Source organism: Plectropomus leopardus, chromosome 7, assembly GCF_026936395.1.
Source record: "Plectropomus leopardus strain MGB_pleo_1.0 chromosome 7, ASM2693639v1, whole genome shotgun sequence".
NCBI lineage: Eukaryota > Metazoa > Chordata > Actinopteri > Perciformes > Serranidae > Plectropomus > Plectropomus leopardus.
In genome coordinates this window covers 22,824,778-22,839,307 of record NC_142182.1, presented here as the reverse complement: position 1 = coordinate 22,839,307, position 14,530 = coordinate 22,824,778, and the positions used below count along the sequence as shown (strand labels likewise).

The window sequence follows — 14,530 nt, the reverse complement described above, 5'->3', positions numbered from 1 at the left end:
TGACAGACTAATCATTTGGACTTTAGTCAAATTAGCACTAATGTCCAAAGGCCAGTCAGATAGTCTGGACAGCTGCGGCGCAGTTGAGACCCTCTTTGTCAATTTGTAATTTAGGAAATTGCGGCATTGTCTTCCCTTGGGGTTTGACTGAATGGCGAGAGCTCTTGTTGGGGTTGTTTACGCAGCACATTGGCCTCCCCAGTCGCACATCAATCTCAGAGTGTCTTTAAGAAACAGAGAAAAAAAATAAGCTCTCATTCTCAGTCTTTTGTTTGTTCAACAGTTCCTCCGTCTTATGTGGAATCGCTGACAGAATCGCTGCTAATGGCACAATATTGTGTGTGTGCGGGTGCGAGAGTGAGATCCTGACTGTGTGTTTTACCTCAAAGACTCGTGTGTCTGCCCCAGCCCCTGCTCCCCTCAGAGCTGTAAGAATATCAGGCATCACCAGAAGTAACTCTGCGGTCGGCTTGATTGACGCGAGAGGCCTCACCACCAGCCATTCAAGGCACATTCTTACGGGGATCTCATATCGCCAGGGGTTGGCCCGAGCACTCCTGGTGCCTTCCAAGGAAAATAAGCGGCGTGACATCAGGGCTTTGTTTCAACGGTGAGGCCCCTTCTGTTTGTGTTTAATATCGCTCCGAGAGAAGTGGAAAGAGGGCCAGCCAATTTCTCTGGCCCCAACCGCTGAGCCTGGCGCTTCGGCGGTGAAGCGACGGTGGTCTCGTGTGTCTGCAGCACAACACTCTCTATCCCTCTTGCTCTCTTTTTCTCTGTCAAGCACTCTTTGCTTTTGGACCTCTGCTCCCAGGAGTCTTTGCAGTTTTGACTACAGGGAAATCAGATCTCACAACACTGGGGGCCGTTTAGGCTGAGGGGGCAGAGAGTAAAAACAGACAGACAGAAACAGAGATGGAGATGGTGGAGCAGATATGAAGAGGGATTTTGGAACAAAGCTGACAGACATAGGAAAAAGGGAGAGAGAGGGAGATCAAAAGAGAGGACAAAAGAAAGACAGAACGAGGTTGAGATAGATGAGGTGAGAGTAACGAAATGAGAGGAAAGACAGAAAGAGAGGAGGGAGTCTAAGTGAAGGCCATCCACGTCTGGGTGGTTTTCCTGAGGACAGGCTCTTTGATACTCCAGCACTCACACTCCAATGCATTTAGACAGGGGTTGACAGTGGTTTCAGGCAGCGGTTTGTCTGGCTAGCTAGCTTTGATTTAGAAGACCCTGGACTGTGGGCTGAGTATTTGACTCTTTGATTTTTGTTGGATGGAAAATCTGTAACGTTTTTTCTTCTTTTTTTTTCTTCAAAATGTAACGTTTTTGTCCAACCCTCAAGGCAGATGGCTTACACTTTCCAAAGCTTTTTGTTAAAAAAAAAAAAAAGAAAAATCTTTTCTACTATAATTACATTATTTTCAAATGTTTCTCAATTGACTCATGACCAAGATTGAATTGTTGTATGACTACACCTACTTAGTAAAGGTTTTTTTTAGATTCATGAAGAATTGTTTGCAGTCCTAATTTTTTTATTTTATTTGACTGTTACTAGGCTTGAGCGATATCTATTTTTTCATACCTTCCTGACATTTTACCAGTGCGAAAAGGCCTTAAGTGGGTATTTGTGTAACAGGTGTTTGTACTATATGTGCAGGTGTGACATTAAGTATGTTTACATGCACATTTAAGTTGAGCTTTGATAAGCCTGATAAGGTCATTTAATTGGACTTATGTCCTTGTCCCAGTATTCAAGAATCGATTTATTGATGTGAGTATGTTCGACTTCGCCAGAGTAGTTGGCAATATGCCCTCTGTCAGCTAGTTGCTATTGGACCTTCTTCTGGTTGAGCTGTAACATCACACAATAAACAAGTTAGCAAGTGGCAAACAGGTTGCATGTTGAACGGCGAAAACACAGATAACTTTTCAGTGCTGTAGATTTCTTACATATTCTACACTTAAATTGTTATCCTCCTCTTATTATGTTTTTTCCCTTCTTCTTATTTTGTTTTTCCTGGCTTTCTTCTACAAATTTATGCTGTTCTACTTCCGGGTCAAAGCCCGGCATGTGGATTATGGAGCATGGGCAGGATGCCTAAGCTAGTTCAGGTCAGGTTGAGGCGCATACGTGAAGAAGTAAATCAACCTTACTAACCTTATCAACTGCATTATCTAGATGTGTTAGTCTGACTTTGATAAATACCGCTCAGTACAATTTAAGTCAGACTAACATCTTAACATGTATTTTAAAAGTCCAGTTTTAGTCAGACTAACACAGTAATTTGACCTTTTCTAACATCATTTAAAGCTGCTGATGTGTAGCCCACGATGCTGTGGGTGTGACTAATATGCTGTTAGCGTACTAACACAAGTCTCACTGGTTTTAAATACAGACAGATGGACAGAGGCATCTTTCTTTTTTCCTAGTCCTGTAATGTTATCCCCACCAATTGTAGTCGCCATCTCTCTCCACTCAGCTGTCTGCTACACCAGTAAAGACTGACCCCTGGTGGTATGTGCTGTGCACTACATCACCTCAATACAGCATCCCCATATCAGTTTAATAGAAAGAGAAGTGTCTGTATTTTTGATGGTATTGAAAATGATACCTTTGGGATTTCTGAATACCCTGGTATACCATAATATCTTGAAATTAACCTGACCTTACAATAACCAGTTATTTAATTTAGAAAAAAAGCCTTTAAAAAGGTCAGAATAGCAAACCCAGCCATGTTTTTTCCATCGTGGTCCTAGGCTTTTATTGACAGCACTGCTGAGCCAGACATCGTGTAAAATTTTAATTTCCATACTTAAATGCTTATATTTCTCCTTAACCAAGTAAAAAATATCAGGTTTTATAGATAGTCACTATTAAACTTAAGTAGGATTCAAGTGAAGCATCAAAAGTGTCTTTACCTATTGTTTGGATTTATTTCTGGATGCAAATCGAGATACAAGCTGCTCCCAGCATCTGTAGAAAGAATAAGTGTCAGAGATGGATCGTAGATAATTTAAAACAAAGATGTTTGGCTGGAATGCCTTCCTGATAAATATTCAAACAAAACGTCTATTTGTGTGGGACACTCCCGTCAACTTCAAATCTAGGTGTGTGTTCTTTTTCCATATGAGTTTGGCTCACACGCATACATTCATCAAACCTCAGAAGATGTGAGGAGTACCAGGGGAGGATACAGCCAAAAAGACACAACAGGATCGGGGTGGGGGTGTTCAGAAGAAGAGAGGAGAGAGAATGAAAGAGGAAAGCCACTGACTAGCTGCTGGCGAGCGATGTTAATAGCCTGCCGGTTTTTCTGGTTTCTTCCCTTTTTGCAGCAGCTGTATGCCGCCCAGCTGGCAAGCATGCAGATCTCACCAGGAGCCAAGATGGCTTCCCTCCCGCAGGCTCCCAACTCCTCTGGTCCCCTCTCCCCCTCGGCCCTGAAGAGCGAGAAACGAGCATCCAGTCCTGTCTCTCACATTAAGGTGAGTCTATGTTACAAATGTGGTGAAATGGCTTTTGTAGAGTGGCGGAGTTGTTTATAGAATTCAACAGGATTTAGAAAATCTGGATGGACACATTTGTGATTGATAATATTGCAGTTCAGAAGATAGGGCCAACCAGCAGCAGGTAAAAACAACAATGGGCGATGAGATGAATGTATAAGGGCTACATGTGGGAAAGAAAACAGGGTCTCTATGGTGTAAAGTAACAAACAACCTAGTAAGTCAAAGGAAAGAGTGAGTTCAGAATATGATAGGAAAACACACAAGAATAATAATGATGACGATCAGCTCAAGTAAAAGTGAGAGGCTGGAAATTTGGAAGTTGTTGAAACAACAAGCTGCGCATGGCGCTGTACTCTTCACCGACAATTAGAAACAGCTTATTTAAAAGTCACACACTGATTCGCACACACAACACACTCACAAACTGACACTGGCGCTGGCTGCTGTTTGGCAGGAGCCCAGACCCCTTCACTGGAGAGAGCGTACGCCTCATCTTTACTCAACGACGAGGCAGTAATGGAAGCCATGTGTGTGTGTGGGGCACAGCTGCAACCAGCGTCACAATAGACCGGCGTCAGAGCTCACCACACTCAAACAGTAGTGATGTGCCCTCCAAACTCCCCATCCTCTGCTAACCCCCACACACGCTCAGCCCACTCCCCCACTTTGGCATGCCACCCGCAGCCTAAACCTCCCCATCCCTCCCGTCCACCAAAGTCCTCTCCTTCGCAACACTTCCTTCAGCTGAAGCTCAGCTTCAAATTAAATCCACGTTCATTAAGCATTTGCTGCCAACACAAGAGCCGCATTGAGGCTGTTTTGACGTGCGCTCCACCACTTTTCCTTTTCCAGGGGATTCCGTATGTGGATCAATGTGGTCGGGGACCTTTGATTAGAAATAGAAGCATTGCACAAAGGTGCCTTTGTTTAGATAAGAAGTTACGCTGCAAAATTTTTCCCCTGTCAGGTTCACAGAGGTTAGCAGTGGAATTCATTTATTGAAAAACTTGATAGGGATGACTGATCAGTGGGAGCATCACTTAACTACTGAAAGCACTTTAAAGGATACTTTGGACAAAATTAAATATCAGTGGCGTGGTCAGTTCAAATTGAGTCAGGTACACTTCAAATGACGTCCAGTTTTCACAGCAGAAACATATACTTTAAGTGTCTACCAGGTGAAGCTTCTAGTGTATTTAGCAAGAATAATATTGGTGAACTAACAATTACTTGGAACACACTGTGCCTATCAATGTGTTTAATTTTTTTTCCCCAAATAAAACTTTGACAAAGTTGATTTTTGCCAGAATTTGAAACCTACATTGTCCATTTTCATGTATGTATAAAGAAAACTGATACAGTTTTGGGGGCAGGGCCTTGTTCATTCCTATGAAAGTTGCTGAGTGGTGCATTAAAAGAAAAAAAGTTTGACTTCCTGGGTGTAGACTTACCAGGATTTTCTGTATCGTGTGGCCCATAGAGCAACCACACAAGAGACGTTCATGGGCCAAGTGGCCAACTGCGGGTGTAGACCTCTCGTAACTTAAATGGGGATAAAGGGATGTAAACCTGTGGCTCTTCTAGACTTAGGAAAGTCTATAGGAAAGTCTTCTTGGGCCCAATGCCGCCATGTTATGAACTTGGAAGTCTTAATTCCATGCTTTGCCACTTTGAAATTGGTATCAAAGCCCAGTGCTGTTTCAACGGACCTGTTTATATCTATGTTTGGTAACTAGCAGTCTCCTTCTTTCTTGCCTTTGTTGCTACATTCCTTTGTTTCTTGGTGAATTTACTTCCACCAAAGGACAGTAGTACGAGACCATTTGGCCCACGAATGAGGTACACTCAATTGTCATTGAGGTTTGTGCATTGAGTCCTTGCTGAGCAAGAGTGATAATTATCTCTTGACCAATGAACGTACTGCAGTGTTTTGAACTCCACATTTTGGAGTCCTTTTCAGTGCTCTTCTGGGCATCTTGCTAGAAGGGTGACAAAAAAACGGGACAGAACAGGGCGGTTGTATTGGCACCATCCATAACTTTTAACATTGGAAATGTAAAAGATAACTGTTCTAATGTGTGATGAATAGACCTAAATTGGATTGCTAGGTGAAAATGAGGCTTTAATAACACAGAGTTATAAGCAGCACCACATACCAATGCCAAGACACACAGAAAAATCTCAGGGCCATCACTTGTTAATATGGTTTCTTTCTGGTACCTTTCATACAGATTGCAATCTGTTTAACACTGTTGTATCTGTTTTGCTAATAGGAGGAAGGATCCACGCAGCCATTGAACCTCTCAGCCAGACCCAAGACAGCCGAGCCTCTTCGCTCCCCAACGTCTCCATCTCAGAGTCTCTTCTCCGGAAACAAGACCAGCCCTACAGGCATGGGCAAGGGCCGCATCCCAAGCCCCATCTCCAACATGGGCAGGAACACCTCTTTGGGTAGGTAACAAACACACACATGCACGTTTACACCAGTGTTTCCTTTACCCATGCAGCAGGACCTTAACCTAGCAGCACAGCTACTCCGCCTAAAATAAATACATTAGAACTGGCTTCACTGTCATGTTCAATAAGAATCACAGGGTCCAAATGCTGCTCCACTACGCCAAGACAAAATTTTGAGGGGAAACACTGACGCACTCCACACATCCATGCTGTTTCACACACAAACAAACACTCATACACCACCGTATTGTTCACATCTGTACTGTACATCTATCCAGAGCAAACATGTCCTCACTCCAGTGTAAAACTGTGTCTGCCCCTCAACCGGAAAAACAAAAACATCACCCACCCAAACACCTCCCTCCTCCCCGCCACACACAGGCAAACCAAGCAGCGTCGCATGCGCCTGATAGACTGCAGACACCTCAACCCCACGACGAGACCTGTGTGTGTGTATTCGTGTGTGTGTTTGTGTTTTACAGGAGTCCAAAGCCCTGTATTTAGCCCCAATGAAAACCCCAGCAGCGGAAGCAGTGAAATCCAGCACACGTTATTTGGTTTTTAAGAGCTTCCTCACATCATTGTCTGCCCGCGCTAGACCTTTTATGCCCCTACCTCTGCTATCTGTTATTAAGGCCAATCTAAACCCTCTCATTATATCCCCCCAGAAAACAATTTCACCAGCTCCTCTGGAGTGGCTTTGAGGACGCGACGCTTGTGTTCCCTGCAAAGTTATTTTTTGCCCATTTTAACGGCCACCCAAGCATACAGTGCTTCCTACTTGTCTGCTAATTAAACAAGGAGGGCGACGGAAACTTTGCATCCTTTTATTTATTTATTTTTTTTCTTTTTCCTCAAATGTAATTCAAAAGTGTAAAGCGCGGCACATAAACATGGGGGAGGAGGCTCTGTCTTGTTTAGACACAAGTGGACTGTAAAACAACTTCAGCGACTTTTGGCCCCAATAAGAGTTTGGAAAAATCACAGTTTTATACGGATGTTAAGATATTGGTTAATCAGAACTTGTGTGCAGCCATGCTGATTATTTGGTTCTCAACACTTAAGCATTACTTGCTTTCAAAGCTTGATAGTGTTCATGAAGTAGTATGAAACCACAAACTTGCACCAAGCTGGGTTCTTCAGTGGTCAGACTTGTGGTTCAACAGCATCTGACTCAAAAGCTTATGGCTTGTTAAAACTGACAAATAAAGAAAATCAGAATTTAGACACCAGTTGCCTTGCAGATAAAATATTTGAAAACTGTGGATTGGAGGGACAGAGTATTATTCAAATATTGAACTATTACACAATGGGGCCATATAGGACTTGACATGTTGTCTGCAATTGCTCACGTTTCAAGAACCAATTTCTGGTACTTGTCTTTCAAAAGGCGACAAGGGAATTTAAAAGAAATAACATGGCATGATATCCCCATACTTTAACTGTTTGAAACCTGTGCAAATTGGTGCAATTTCTTTCAAAACCTTGAAAAGGGCTAGGGAAAAACTATATTTATAATAATCATAATTGTATATTCAAAATTATGTTTCAGAGTTATTATAAGTTATGATCATTTTTTTCCAAGGGTTTTTTGTTTGCCTTTTTTGATTTTTTATGTATTTTTCATGTTTTATTTTGATTTGTAACTAATTTTCACGTAATTTTATTGTACTTTTTACCTGTCTTGCTATTTTTTGGGTTATTTCTCCATTTATTTTTCATAGTTTTTTTCCCATGTTTTTGATTCATATTTGATCAGTGTTGCCTAGTCTGATAGTTTGAACAAGCAGTAATATGACTGACAGCTGCCTGCTCTGAAAATGGCCTGTGATTGGCTAAAATATCCAGTCATGGGCTAGATTTTCTAATTGCTGCTTTGCTGTGGACTTCCTTATATACATATTACACACAAGGTATCCTTCTGCGTCTGCTGTTGATGTTCTGGGATGCCACTACCGTGATGTCAAAGCTAGAACATGGTGGGATTGCATTACACGACTCAACTGACGCTGCAAATTCGTGTGTCATGCTGCAGAGACAGGTGCCATCCAGCGGCGTATCATAACACTGAACAGTTCTGTCTGGCCGTGGTTTCAGCTGACTTGCCTGCCGCCATATCTTACAGCTGCGAAAGGTAGCTCAGGATCTTAAACTGAAATCACTGCAAAAGTGAATATGCTCGAAGTTGATAAAGGGATTTTTGCCCATTGACTGCAAAATTAAACTGCCATACCCCAGATTTAAGTTTTGGAAAAGCTAAAAGCCCTGAAAATGTATTTCTCAGCTTTTCTATTAGAGCAAGGGTCCTACACTTGCATATACTTTCCTGCCAAAGTTGGGTTCCTTTTATGGGGTTTTATGTTGTCTTTGAAGTTTGAAGTGGCTTTGCTGGGGTAACGTGGTGTCACAAACAGCTGTGCACAAATCATATCTTGTTAACTTGAATGACAATTTGATGACAGTTGCTCATCTTCTCTGGGTATTGTCAATCAAATCTGATTCATTTACTTTTAAGATTTGCCATAGTTTTTAATAAATTAATATAAACTTGATTATATATGAACTTTTTTTCTTCCTAATTTAAACTTTGGTTGTTCTCTTTAGACATTAATATCTGATGGTGATGAAAAGATAGATTACTGACATTGTTAAAGGAAGACAGAAGTGAATCTCTTGTTTTGAAGCCACACGCTCTTTTCTTTTATTCAAAGTAAAAGACAGTTGTCCCTCTCCTTTACCCTGTCCTCCCCTCCCAGACATCCTGTCTAGCCTCAACTCCACAGCTCTTTTTGGGGACCAGGACGCGGTGATGAAGGCCATCCAAGAGGCCAGGAGCATGAGGGAGCAGATCCAGAGGGAGCAGCTCCACCAGCAGCAGCAGCAGCAGTCGGGACACCACAGTCTGGAGGCCAAACTGTCAGCCCTCAGCAGCATGAGCCTCAACAACGGCAACAAGGTTAGAGGGACAGACAGATCACATGCGGCTACATAAGAAGATTCACAGAAACACTTCACTGATAAGGTCTATAGGAATCACATGGTCTAAATGCGGTTTTCAAAGGCATTCACTTTCATGTGAAGAAAAAATTCTGACTGAAACACTACACGCACACACATACACAAAGTACACAAATACAAAGAAACACACGTACTGGACAGTTCATGTGACACACACCAACAGGCAGTAGGCCAAAGTGACATTCACCCAAGTACTGTACGGATCACCATAGAGATAGACCTGTTGTTAAAGCGTAAGATCATGTTCATTTATCCAGAAAGAGCCCTGAAATCGCAATCCCAAAACCCACAAGACCTCTTTTTAAATAAACAGTAATTCTATTATCCTAATAAAAAAAAAATACCCTGTCAAAGCTGACAGAAACAAAATAAAACACACACAAAAAAAGTCTTGGTTTGTCTCTCCACTGTTAAAACTTTTACAAACTCTGGTTTGGTTAAAAGCTCTCTCTCAGTAGGAATCCTTTCCATAATGTTGTGAGACACTTAGAACAACAATCTTAACTGGTCAATGGCAAAAACAAGCACCGTTAAACAGCGTAAACTGACACTGCACAAATGCTTTCAGCGGTTACATTGGAATAGGTTTAGCTGCTCAACACCAGACCAATTTCCAAAAATTGTTGCTCAGTCACTTAGACAAAAACAGGAGAAAAATGAGTACAGGTTGAAAATACCAAAGTAAACCTTTAATGCCTCTGTTATAATAATGTAATTCTTTAGAAGAGGCCATCTTTCATAATAAATATAATTACTTTTGATACAAACAGTAAGTACATGTTGCTGATAATAATTTTCTACTTTTACATAACAGTGCAGAAACAACTCAGCAACACTAACTGCCTTGCTCCAGAGTCTGCACTTCATTTAACCAACATATTTTGATATTTTTATTTACCAGCCCTCAAAAGAAGCTATGCTTGCAGAGGAAAAAAAAAAGAAATTTAGAAAAAGTACACAACAAAATCTCATATTATCAAACACTTACATAATTTAAAGACGTAACTAATTAGATAACCAAATTTCAAATTACCATCATTTGCCAATTTCTAAAGAACATAAAGCCTTGTTTCGAAGTTTTTCAGCAGCTGGGCAGTACACTCTTTCTATATAGTTTTACATATCAGTAAACTCTGGAAGGCAGGAACTTAACTGAGAGTGTTTTTATATGTGCGATCACAACTTGTCCTTCAGTGAAAGATGTGAACACATTTTGCATACAGCGTTCAGATCTACGCCGGACTCTCTCTTAGTCTACATATACACAGACAGTGTTGTGCATTTATGTGCTAAAAGAGCCCCTTGATTGAACATGATCATGTTTTTAGTAAACAGTGAGTCTTATTTTAACTCTGACAACAGGTAATGCTTCTAATGCAGTATGTTTTATGGCACCTGAGGATTTACTGTATCTGGCATGCTGGTGTTGTGTTGAACACTGTTTCACCGGTGATATGTGTGTGCCCCCACCTAAATCTGGACCATATCTTATCCCTAACCACGAAGGGGAGCACAAAGCATTTTACACTGGCGTGGCCAGTGAAACTGTCAATTCAGACAGTGCAGCTAACGGAAAAGTTACTGCTAAAGCCTGTTAATCTGAATGTTAGAAGGAGTTTTATTGAGAAATCAGTGCAGATTCCAACAGAGAAAAACCTCACATTTTTATGCAAATTGTGCCCAGGTCTGAAAAAAACTAATCATAACATCAGCCTCATTGGCAACAAATTTTTAAATGACACATTGAGTCGAAGCATCTCACCATTCTTGGGAAATATCTGCATGTGAATGATGATCAGACACTTTATTTCATTTTTAAAAAACGAAATGCACAAAAACTAGTTGGATTTTTATGGCTCTGTTCAAAATTCGAATTGTGAACTATAAACGTAAGCTTATTTCTTTTAACCCTTTGAAATCTAGAGTGACATTGCTTTTCTTGTAATACTCTCAGATGCCTTTCGCAAGTATTTCAACCTTTGAACTCTAAGAAAATTGGTGGGATATATTTCAGAAATATGGGAAAAGGGCAAATGAGCAAATAGGTAAGAAATGTTCAACAAATTGCAAGAAATTGGTACATATAGAGATTTCTTAAAAAAAAAAATAGGGAAAAATGTCTAGGAAAAAAAAAATAAGCCAGGGAAAACCATATTTATAATTATCAGATCGTATCACATTTATCATAATTGCATATTTAAAACTATGTTACAGAACTATTATATTTTAAACGCCTCTTCCAGGTCATTTTCCTTTAAAAGAAATCATCTATTTTAAATTTAGATTCTCAGGTATTTTTCATTACTTTTTACTAATTTTTTTGTCATTTTTGAGTCATTTCTTTAATTGTCCATGTTTTTGAAAGAAATCAAGCCCATTTGATCAGGGTTCGAAGGGTTAATGTGTTTAAACTGAACTTTGAGTTCACTCTCGTGAAGTGTGAACATTCGCATCACTTCACACAGACAAACCTCTGTAGATCTCCTCGCTGCTGTGTCTTATTTTCTCTAGTATTTCATTGGCCAAGTGTTTGAGTTCTCTGCTCAGCTTGTGCTTGAGTCTGAAGAAGGTTCATAGATGATATTTGGTGTTGTTTGGCTCGGGCTGCAGCTCTTGAGGACTTCTCTTTTCTCCTCTCTTCTCCACGGCCACCCAGAAGCCAACAGCTTTGAAGAGGGAGCAGCTGGGCCAATGACAAGTGATGGTTTTGGCGTGTGAGCGTGTGTGTGTGTGTGTGTGTGTGTGTGTGTGTGTGTGTGTGTGTGTGTGTGTGTGTGTGTGTGTGTGTGTGTGTGTGTGCGCCTGCCTCGACTGAGACTGAGTGGGTGTTTTTTTGGGAGAGGAGATGGTGTTAGCATTAGTGTGTGTGTGTGTAATGGAGTCCAGCTCTCCACTTGCCCCAAAGGGGGGGATCCCGGCCTTGGGGTTTTAGCCCAATTAAAGGGCCTTTCTTGGGGAAGGGACCCCCCCATGCTCACCTCTTCCCCCGCTCACGTCTCCCCCCTTTGTGCTGAGGGAGACAGAGCCTTTGTACCGGGATCTCATATCCAGAGGGACATCCATATTCCAAAACATCTTCAATCAGTCTGATCGACCAATCACAGATTCCAGGGATCAGACATTCAGTAAAATGGGGAACATGATTAGTCTGGCTCTCCTGCGCAATTGATCCCATGCTGCTTGCAAGGATGAGGAGAAGGAGGAGGAGAGGAACTCATGAATATTTTAGGGGAGGAGACTTTGAACCCACCAACCCCAAGTAGGTCATGATTGGTGCACTCCAAGGATAGGCTGTTTTGAATTTTTTGGACTTGTTTGCCTTGCATCTTCAGGAGGAAAACATCCAAAAATCTGGCAAAATATATCTCTGCTGAACTTATCCTCAGTCCCAAGTCGATTTTTTTTATAAGTCATTATGCTAGTAAACACTTAGAAACTCATAAATATAAATTATACAACAGCCTATACTAATAAATTGTTTATTAAGATTTAATTTGAGTTGTCTGCTGCAGGTCTGGCGAAAAACCCCACCAATGATCCCAAATCAGTTTATGCTTAAAAGAGCGTTTTGCACAAAGTTAACTTTAAAATGATTACAGATTAAGGTGTGCATTGCAGGGAGAGCCCTGTGTGCTTCCCGAGCTCTATATTTTCCAACTTTATAAGAACAAAACCAAAGCAATGCAGTAATTTGGTTTATAGCTCCATGCCTCCTAATAAAAAGCTCATTTGGAAAGTCTCAAAGTAATTGTTTCCGGTTCGAGGACGACAGCAGGCTGTAGTGTTTGTTGTCAGTTTGTTATTCGTTACCTAACAACAGCAGCTCAAAGACTCTTTCTCTTAGCTTTAAATACATAATTTTTTCTTTGGGACGGAGACGTTTTTTGTGTGCTTTTTTTCTGAAGCACTCAAAGGCTTTGCTCTGTCTTAAACAATTCATGGATGGAACTTGCTGGATACTGAGAGTGTGACTCAGCTGCTCCACCTCGGGAGGCAGCGAGACCGGCTCTTTTTCTTTACCTTGGATTTGTGTGTTGTTTTCTGTTCATCAAAAAAATTTGTCGCTCAAATTCTCTGCTCAGAAACTTTGAAGCTCCAGCCAAGCCTTTCTGTTTTATGGCATTGTACTAACATGGTGTATTAGGGCTTCTTTGCAGGGAATGAGACAACTGCTGTAAATGGGATCGTGGTGTAATATTAAATGTTGAGCTATTTATTGCCCGTGCTGATTCGACTCGAAGGACGTCATCGTGGTGACGTCTGAGTGTGTGTGTTTGTGTTGATTTCGCTTTCTGTTTGTGTATTTTTGTCACACAGCATTCATTTTAAGCATAGACGACATAGACATTTCCCTGAGAGCTGAAAGTGATCCTGTGCTCCTTTGTGTGTGTGTGTGTGTGTGTGTCCTGGCTCTGCGCTGGCCTTGGCCATGTTAATGTCATTATAGCTGGTGTACAGACGCATGGCCTGGCCAGTTAGTGGCATTGTTGAGTATCACCTTACGCTTACGTTGCTTCCAGCTGGCCTGCGGCTGCCAAAGCTCACTGAAATAGCCACTGTGTATGACTGTGTGGGTGTGTGCATGTATGTTTACGTGTGTGTGTGCGTGCGTGCATAAAAGCTTGAACCTTTTTTTTTTTCATCTAAACAGCCACAAAACACTCCCCAAACCCACTTAAAGGAAAACACCAAGTTTTTTTGGAGATTGGCACATCACTCAGCTGACATGTTTTGGATGAAAACACCAAAATCAACCATGTGTTTCTGGTAGATTGGTCACCCAAGCTCTAATTCAGTTGAATATAAAGCAAGAACACGTAAAAGTCTGCATGGTACGTTTTCTAAAAAGTGTGACAGCTGTGCACAGGAGCTTGGTAAAGTTTACATGCAATATGATAGAGAAATTACACACCCCTTTGAACCACGAGGGACTAGTTTTCCTGTTTCCAGAGGAGGTGAACATGGTGGGTGATGGCAGACGGAGTGCAGGTAAATCTACAGGCCAAAAAAGAACGAGCACACAATTTTTTTCTTCTAAATAATTCTGGGTTTGCAAGCGATCACTCCACAGCTGATTCTAAACTGCAAACATTGAATGATGGGGACGTGGATGTTTTTGGTGTCTGTCTTGGTGTCTTAAACAAATATTGATTTGGATCTGTAAGAAATAAGCCAGATACCTTCATACAACAAAAAGAAAGAAATGAATCTTAAGACAAAGTTTCACTGAGCAAAAAAGTAAAGATTGAAACTAGGGCTTATACGGCTACCCTTTAATACAAAATTAATTTGCCATCAGAAGCGGCATCAGGAGTGAGCAGAAGTTCTGACATATTTTTATTGTTCTTACCATACTGTTTATCAACCATATCATTTTGTACTTGTTAATCAAATTGTTTTAACCTTCAGAGTTTTCGACAAAGCATCCAGTAGCGCCCTCATCCTCTATTTCTTGAATATGCACATTTCTTACTTACCAGATCTCTAAATTTTAGGGTGCGTAATTTAATGACATCCATTATCAAGAAAAGAAAGATGT

General features: G+C 41.1%; 1 protein-coding gene across 7 annotated transcripts in view; it reads left to right on the top strand.

Moving 5' to 3' along the window:
* The window catches only part of LOC121950463 (transcription factor SOX-6-like), a 138,475-nt gene that overhangs the window by 109,026 nt on the left and 14,919 nt on the right, over nucleotides 1-14,530 (top strand). For 6 of the 7 annotated variants that reach the window (XR_015777015.1, XM_088080223.1, XM_088080224.1 and 3 more), the window contains 3 exons: nucleotides 3,343-3,492; nucleotides 5,790-5,967; nucleotides 8,730-8,929. Coding sequence is in view for 6 of the 7 variants with exons in the window: in XM_088080223.1 (XP_087936349.1) it covers nucleotides 3,343-3,492; nucleotides 5,790-5,967; nucleotides 8,730-8,929 (528 nt within the window). In the remaining variant the exon portion in view is untranslated. The remainder of the gene's footprint in view (nucleotides 1-3,342; nucleotides 3,493-5,789; nucleotides 5,968-8,729; nucleotides 8,930-14,530) is intronic. The other variant, XM_042496470.2, reaches the window with a different exon arrangement.